Source organism: Nannospalax galili, unplaced genomic scaffold (assembly GCF_000622305.1).
Source record: "Nannospalax galili isolate Female #2095 unplaced genomic scaffold, S.galili_v1.0 scaffold1700, whole genome shotgun sequence".
Taxonomy (NCBI): Eukaryota; Metazoa; Chordata; class Mammalia; order Rodentia; family Spalacidae; genus Nannospalax; species Nannospalax galili.
In genome coordinates, this window is record NW_008345696.1 from 31,804 (window position 1) to 40,583 (window position 8,780).

General features: G+C 42.9%; 1 protein-coding gene across 2 annotated transcripts in view; it reads left to right on the forward strand.

The window, feature by feature from the left end:
* Window positions 1-8,780, forward strand: part of Acad9 (acyl-CoA dehydrogenase family member 9) — a 35,047-nt gene that overhangs the window by 7,544 nt on the left and 18,723 nt on the right. For both annotated transcript variants that reach the window (XM_029567657.1, XM_008841773.2), the window contains exons 2-3: window positions 4,118-4,211; window positions 6,928-7,029. In XM_029567657.1, the coding sequence (XP_029423517.1) occupies window positions 4,118-4,211; window positions 6,928-7,029 (196 nt within the window). The remainder of the gene's footprint in view (window positions 1-4,117; window positions 4,212-6,927; window positions 7,030-8,780) is intronic.

Genomic DNA, 8,780 nt, shown 5'->3' on the forward strand with positions numbered 1-8,780 from the left:
TACAGGATTCGTGGGCTTTGGTGGGGACATAGTATTTTGGCTTTCCATTTTATTATTCTTTTGTTGTGGTTTTGGCATGTGAATTTTGTTTGTTGTTTATGATTCTGATATGAGAATTAAGTTGAAGTATGCTTCTGTTTGTATTATCTGGGTGCCTATATCCTTTCTTTATTGGTTGTGTAAAGCTGTTTAGTACAGGGTTCAGGTTCTCTCAGGTTTATTTTGGAAGGAACTGATGGCTTCTCGGGTACCCACAGAAGCCCAGTTCAGGTTCTAGTCAGGTACACTCAGGCTTCCTTCACCAAGTAGAGGCAGGCTCTCTCAAGTCAGTCCTGTGCTTGTTAACCCTATGTCAGAGGGAGGCCAGAGAGGGGCCAGACCTTGGCACTCTGGTGTTTTGCTGAGATCCCAGTGGCTACACTGATGGAGGTCTGAACCCACCCTCTCAGGCTGTCTGCTAGGATCTCAGCCTTAGCCTACCAAAGCCAGATCTGCCCTGGGGCCTTGGGAGGGGCCTCACAAAATCCCAGGTAGGGGGATGGTATGGCGCAATTAGGGGAAGCTCACCACCATGTGGAGGCAGGATCCAGGGGCTGCCAGGTAGTCCCCTGGGTCCTCAGGCCCTCTGGTAGTTAGAGGCCAGAGGGAGGCCAGAACCTGGCACTCTCCAGCAGTCTGCTGAGCTCCAAGCAGCTACCCCAATGGAGGTCTGAACCTACCTCTCAGGCTGTCTGCTAGGATCTCAGCCTTAGCCTACCAAAGCCAGATCTGCCCTGGGGCCTTGTGGGGGCGTCTCACAAAATCCCAGGTAGGGGGATGGTATGGTGCAATTAGGTGAAGCTCACCACCATGTGGACGCAGGATCCAGGGTCTGTCAGGCAGTCCCCTGGGTTGTCGGGCCCTCTGGTAGTTGGAGGCCAGAACCCGGCACTCTATGGCTATCTGCTGAGCTCTGAGCCCCTAGCCCGATGGAGGTTCAAACCCACCCTCTCAGGCTGTCTGCTTCAGGATCCCTCTATTCAAGTCTTTTTAAGAATGTTCTCTTTAGAACAGCCCTATCATGTTGTCTGACTGACTACTTAAAGCAGAAGCCAAGACTCAGACCAAGAGTGGCTGCCTACTAGAAATCTGTTCAGAGCTGGTACTTTATAAAGTGTGGGAACTGTTTTCTCCATCACCTGGAACTGAGGGCGCCATATCTTAGGTCCTCACGCCTTTGAACAGCTTGGTGAAGGAAAAAACTCATTGTTTATCCTCTTTCAGTCTTTAAATCTCTGGCCACACCGACTCTATCATTATTCTGTCAGCTTTGCTTCCAATTTTACTGCTAATATCTTTATAACCAGTGAGAACCCCAACAGTTAGCTGTCCTCTGTGTCATCTACATTTTACTACCATAATGAACTCTAGCATAATACCGTACTATAATCTATGTCTAGCAAAGGCTGAACTGGTTGCCCCAGCCTTCTCACATATTCAAGGATAGTTCTAACCTTTTTCAGCTACTCAATTGTAGATCCTTTCTTGGTTCTTGAACCTGTACCCTCAGGCTTTGTCCTGCCAGTCAGTAGTAACCTCCACACTTCCTTACCTAAACTGTTTCTTCTGATTCCTACTCCTACTCCTATTCCTACTCTACTCCTGGCTCATCAGTGGTCTCTGACATAGTTAAGTACTCTATCCTCTTAAACACACTTCAGTCATCAGGCTTCCGAGAAACCATTCCACCTACTTTGATAGTTCTTCCTTGTCTCCTCAATCTGTGGACATTGGCCATTATTTCTACTAGTCCAGTTGAAGTTGGAGAGCTTTGTTGTTCTTTTTTATGAGGGGGTGGTTATTGAATTGTTTGCTTACTTGTACTGAGACAAGGTCTTGTTACCTAACCTCAGGCTGGCCTGAAATTCAAGATCCTTCGGCTTCAACCTCACTTTCTGGGTGCTAGAATTACAGGTGTATGCCACACCTAGCAGAGTTGAAGTTTTCTTAAGCTCAGTCTATGGAGTTCTCTTTTCATCTACAACCATCCTCTTGATGACCTAATTCATTGTCTTGATTTTAAATGCTATCTCTACTCTTATGAATCAGATTTATTTCCCCAACGTGAGTATTTTCCCTTAACTCCAGACTTGTGTCTACCTTTCTATTCAGAAGCTTTACTTGGCTATCTAATGGGCAGACATCTCTAATGAGTATGTATGAAAAGTCTCTCCTGATCTCCACCCAGTCCTGCTTCTTTCATCAGACTCTTTGTCATAGATAATAGCAACTCTGTGATTCTAGTTGTTCAACCCAGTCTCCAGTGACACCTTTGATTCCTCTAGTCTCATAGTCCACACTGAGTCCTACAGTAAGTAAATCCTTCTTTTATCGTTGACCACTTTTAGGTAGCTTCCTGGATTAAGCCAATACCATCTCTCAAAACTTTTCTGGGCTGTGAGCAGGACAGTCACAGTAATACACAGAGTCTCAGAGTAAGGAGAGAGTGCCCTGGTTATCTAGGCAAGTGGCTGCCCTACTATGCTCAGTTGGACCTAACACTGCCACAGGGTTAAATGGGAGGCTGATGGGTGGTTTGTGTGAAATTGGCTGACTCAGTTACAACTACTTGGCTTTTATCTATTTTGTGTGTTTGGCTTCTGCAGTAGGTTTACTTTAATAACAACTTCCACTGCTTTACCAATTTGAAAGCTGTTTGTTGAAAATAAGCTTCCCTCTCATGGTGTGCTCCATTCACTTTTTGTCCATTGTTACCAGAGAGTGTTTTCCTCCTGCCCCCCAGAATCTCTCCCTGCAGTATTTACCCTTTGATATGGCTGAAGACCAGCTAGTTGCCAGGCTGTTTCTTCTAGCTTGGCCTTTCCATTGGGATCAAAATCACCTAACTCTCACACAGCCCATTAACCAAGACCAGATGACGACTGAGGCTGTGAAGGTGATGGGGGTAGATGTGGGTTGAGCTTCTTTGTATGCAGAGAAGGGACAGCTTTGTTCTGAGAGCTATAGATAGTGAGGGTTTCCCTTATAGTTTACTTTGACAGTGGAGTGCTGATGGATAGTGGCAGATTCTAGTAAGTCAGCTGTCTCTTTGGGATAGAGACCTGGAGGCCTCTCAAATTAGGGCCAGAGAGGAGCAAATAGATTTGGGCACAGTGTGAAAATGAACAAATCAGGTAGCTGAGTAGAGGGACCAAGGCTAGGGAAAGATTAAGGGTGTCTCTGTCGTAAGAGAGACCAAGAGGAGATACAGGACACCTGGACCTGGAATCTTATGACCTGCTTCTGTTTATCAGCTGTAGGTCCAAAGCTACATCCTCATAGCCACAACTATAGGGATAGTTGCAGCTTAGATGGTCACAGGTGGTTAGACAACGTGGGGTGTAGGGGCCAGGAGGGAATACTGGCTCCTTGGCCACTAGAGATTAGAAGCCACATCATATTCCAGGACCTGTGTTCTTTCTGACCTTTCACAGTCATCTTCTGAGCTGAACACAATTATGTGTAATATAGAAGAAACCACATTGAGAGAGGCTGTGTAAGTTGCTCTAGTAAAGTCACACATGTAACAGGTTGAATTCAGGCTGATGTGGTCTTGTCCTGCTATCTCACGTGTTCAGCAGAGGGCACCAGTATCCATGAGATAAGATGGCTGTTCAAGGGGATTAGAATATGTTCTTAGCAGATAGCATTTGAGCACAAAGACTGATGATGTAGTTTTCCATTTCACTGAAGAGCTTTCATATTCACGGTCCCACAAGTCTCACAAGGATCTTGAGTAAATGTGACCTGCGCATTGTGGGTGAGAAAATGGAAGTACTGCTGAAATGTATTGATGGCCTCAAAATTAGTAAACAGGGGATCTAAGTGTGAGTCCCAGGCTCCTTGTGTTTGGGACTCCACTGTTACTGATAAGGAAACTGATAAAAACCAGGGCTCAACCTGCTGCATACCTATGCCCTATATCTGAAGCATCTTGTGAACTAACTTTCTCCTTCCTTGGGTCACATCACGCTGTCCGGATGTGGAGCACAGCACATTTTTTTCCCTTCCCCTTTTATAAATATTACAATGAGAAGTTGCTTAATATTAATTTTTCATAAATGCTTTTCATTTTTAGAAAGGAATTTTTCCGTTTCCAGAGGTTAGTCAAGATGAACTTAATGAAATTAATCAGTTTGTGGGACCTGTAGAAAAATTCTTCACTGAAGAGGGTATGTATGGTTTTTGTTATTGTAGCCCATATCTGTTGTAAGGGTAATTGGATTGATACTTACATTAAAAGCAGTAGAGAGTGAAGAAGCCCCCTTGAGTGTCATTATAAGTTAGAAATACTTTCTAGTCATAATACTAACCTTCAGGGATCATCTCAATTTCCGTTTAGTTAAAAGACATCTAAGGGCTGGAGAGATGGCTCAGCAGTTAAGAGCACTGGCTGCTCTTGCAGAGGACCTGGGTTCAAGTCCCAGAACACACATGGCAGCTAACCACCTTCCATAACTCCAGTTCCAAGGGATCCACTGCCCTCTTCTGACCTCCTCAGCATTTCATGACATGGATGTAGTTATGTACATGCAGATAATACATTCATACACATAAAATGAAAAAAATAAAATGTTTTTAAAAATAAAGACATCTAGTTCAGTGCTCTTCCAGCTCTCCATGGCAAGGGCCCGATTTTAAATGTTTCCAAGCTGTGGCAGCCCCAAACTTGTATAAAACATGACTTAAATGATTAGAAAAATAGCTCAAAAAGTGTGATAAAAATAGCTAAGGCTGTATAGTCCAAACCTGTTAATCACATGTTGGTGAATATGGCTACATAAGGTGACCTATGGTTTTACTAAGGTTAAGTCTATGGTCTAGCATTATCTCAGCCAGCAGGTGATAATACCCTCCTGCTGAGCATCCACCCAGACTTAAGTAGATCTTCTGTTCCTCATAAGAGTCCCAGATGCTCCTTTGCTAATACTGAGTACCCGAAGAAGTGTGTGTTTATAAAATTGTTATCTACCAGTGTTTTCTATATCTAGGATAAAAACAGAAATCTAGGAAACAGTATGTTCTTTTTGTTTATGTTTTCATTTTTTGAGACATTTTTATGTGTTTATTTGCCATTTTTATATTCTGTTAGTGTAACAGATTTTGTCTATAGCTCTTGTATCTGTCCCTCAGGGGCAGGGAATAAAATGTGCTCCCTGGGACCTACTTCCTTCAACTAGATTCATTTGTTAATTTCACCATTAACAAATAATTAAGCATATATTAGTTTAGCTGCATTAAACTCACTTAATAGCTTTAGAAGCTTTTTTCCTTTGGTAGATCTTACAGTGTTTTCTACAGATGGTTGTGTTAATGATAGACAGTTTTCTACTTTCAGCCCTGGTGTTCTTTTCTTGGGTATACTACACTGGCCAGTCTCTTTTATGATATTGAGCGGGGTAACAAGAGCAGACTTTTCTTCCTTACGTTAGCAGCATAGTAGCAGACACCTGTGAACCTAGCACTCACAAAAGCAGGAGAATTGGATTTTGAGAGATTTGTGTTACATTTGTGAAACCCATAGTTCTCTATTGACTCATATATTAAAAGAATCGTAAGTATAGATTTTAACACTTTATAATAGTGATGATATTTAATTTCATAGCTAAAGCATATGCAGTTACCTTGGGGCATGTATAGTTTTAGTGGTTGCTCACTTTTTCCCTAGTGATTATGAGGATTAAAAAAAAATAATATATTATTTTTATTTTACATGTATGTATGTATGTTTTGCCTGCATGTAAATGTAAGTGTACTCATGTCATGCAATGCCTGTGGAGGTCAGAAGAAGGCTTTGGATCCCCTGGAACTGGAGTTATGGACAGATCTTAGTCACTATGTAGGTGCTGGGAATTGAACCAGGGTCTTCTGCAAGAGCAGCAAGTACTCTTAACCACTGAGCCATCTCTCTAGCCCCATGAGTAAGGAGTTTTGGAGCAGTGATTTAGTTAGTGTTACGTGGAGTAGTTGGTTTCAGAAACTATGGATTTTAGTGAAGGTGATGCTCCTTTTGAACACTAGGTAGAATTAAGCCAGACTGTCTGTTTAGCACTGCCTAGCCTGACCTTGCAGTATAATTCTGGGAGCTGTGTATTTGCTTTTTCATTTTCAAGATGGTACCACCCATGATTATTTTAAAAATCAAGTTTAGCATGTATATTAGTTACTTAACTCATCACTATGACAAAATGTCAGAAGGAAGCAACTTAAGAGAGGGTTTGCTTTGGCTCATGGTTTAAGAATATGGTTCATCACAGAGGGGAAAGTATGGTGACAGAAGCAGGTCTCAGCTGTGACTGCTCATGCCTCACATGTCTCTACATGGAACAGGATGGAGATCAGGAGATGCTCCTCCTCCCTTTTCATTCTGCCCAGGACTGTAGCCCTGGAGTGGTGCTACCCACGTTCAGCGAGGGTCTTCCCTCCTCAGTTAAGCATCTCTGGAAGCTGTCAAAGGCACACCTAGAGGTGTGATTCCTAAGTGATTCCAAATTCAGTCAGGTTGACGAAGATTAACAGTCATAGTATGTCCACAGAAATCTGTCACAGATATTTGTAATTTACTGCTGTTTTACGTGGTAAAAGTACATTGGTGACTGGGTCAGGAGAAAGAGACTCACTTGGTACTAGTGATTTTGAAAACAAAGTTTTTTTCCCTTCCTACATTTTATTATTTCAAAGCATGCAAACAGTTCCATAAAACATGTGAAAAAAGTAATGAAGTGAGAAATACAGTTCTTGTAGGCCTAATTGTATAAAATCAACAGTTTACTGAGGGATCATGACTAGACAATTTTTAAATTTTAGAAATTTTCTGCCACTGGCACTGGTGTACTAAAACATAGCTTATTTAATATTTTGTTTAATCAATATATTTCCTCTTGTCAGTGGACTCTCGAAAAATTGACCAGGAGGGAAAAATCCCAGTCGATACTTTAGAGAAATTGAAGAGCCTGGGACTTTTTGGGATGCAGGTGCCAGAAGAATATGGTAAGTCAGGGCAACAGCCACTCACCTGGTCTAGCTCTTCAGCAAGCCCTCTTCGCTCATTTGTCCATAAAAGGCTGCTCTGCTCAGGAATGGTGGCCTTTCAGTGCAATCTTCCACAGTCTGGGTACCAAACTAGATGTAGAGCTGTGGCTTACAGCCTTCACCTGCCTTTCCAGTGGGCATTTGCTGGGGCTGCCTCCAAGTGTGACCAACTGAAAGGTCCTTGTGATGTAGGGAATAGTATAGTTGGTAACACTTGTAGGGGTTGGACATATTTCCTGGCTGTGAGCTGCTCATTTAGAGATGTGTTATTTTGAGTATTTTCCAGCCACATCCAACCATGCCATTATATGTCAAACTTCAGCTTTTCTTGATTTATTATCTCCTTGCCTGTCTCCAGATAATAAAATATGGTCTCCTTTTACAGCAGAGGGTGGGCCCTCAGGTCTGTAGGATCAGTACCTAATCGTGTTTCATCTGGAGCTGGTCCAAGATGAGACAAAAGTGGAAATGAAGGGCAAGTTAGTTGATGCTTAATTGGCTTCCATAGCATATTCCCCAGTGGAGACTTTGTTTACATGTATACTTCTTGAAGTGTTTAAAGCTTTTAAATGATGTAGTTTCCTGATCATCCAGATTTCCCCACCATATTACCAAGTATATGAAAACTTTACTTTGTGTCTGCAGAATACCAAACATAATGCTTAATGCTGCCTTCCCAGTGGTGGGAAGCATAAAGCCTCACCTCCACAGGTAGCATCAACTTTTTATTTCTTCACAGAAATGGCTTACTTTCCTGCACATGAAGTTGTGGAAGAGACAGTTCACCCAGCTATACTGGACTTTGGGGCTGTTGATTCCCAGGGGACAGATGTTCCCATCATTTGCAACCACAGTGAATGTTAAAGTAGAAAGGAGGTGAGAGTATAGCAGGAGGGCGCTGCTTGGCCTTTTTAAATCAGCTTTTGAAAATAAGCCAACAGCAACCTTATTGTTAAGCTCACCAGGTTTTGGAACAGTTTTTCCAGGGTAAGGAATTCTAAAGACCAGGTGGAAACTATGGTGGAAAGTTGAAGTGTTTCTGCTGACCAAATCTAGATCACCTTTCTCAGTCTCTCCCTGCCACTCAAAGCCTGTCAGGTGTAGTTCCCTCCTGCTTCTGGAGTCCCTACCCCACCAGCAGCCCTGGAAGCTATCTATTGCCCTCATGTGATTGCCATCCCTCTAGGAAATGCTTTGATTGAAACAGGTGGAGAGGGGAAGAGTGGTATAAGGTGGAGGGTCAGGTAAGATTCTTAGGGTAATGCTTGAGAGCTTAACACTATCAACACCCCTACACACCTGCAGTGATAGCTTTCGTGGGTGTGTGTGTGCATGGCACCCTCAGGAAGTGGACTGTGCACCCTCACCCTCACTGGACAGGTTTGCCATTTCCTATCCTGAAAACTTTTGCCTTGCTTTATCATCTGTAAAGTGGACATAAAGCTACCCAGATGCCTCTGGAATTTGAAGATTAAATGTAAAGCATGTGGGGCTGGAGAGACAGCTCAGCGGTTAAGAGCACTGACTGTTCTTGCAGAGGACCTGTGTTGGATTCCTAGCACCCACATGGCGGCTACGAACTGTCCTTAACTCCAGTTCCAAGGGAATCTGAAGCCCTCTTCCGACCTCCGCAGCATTGCATGACATGGGTGCACTCACATACATGCAGGCAATACACTCATACACATAAAATAAAAATAATAAATAAA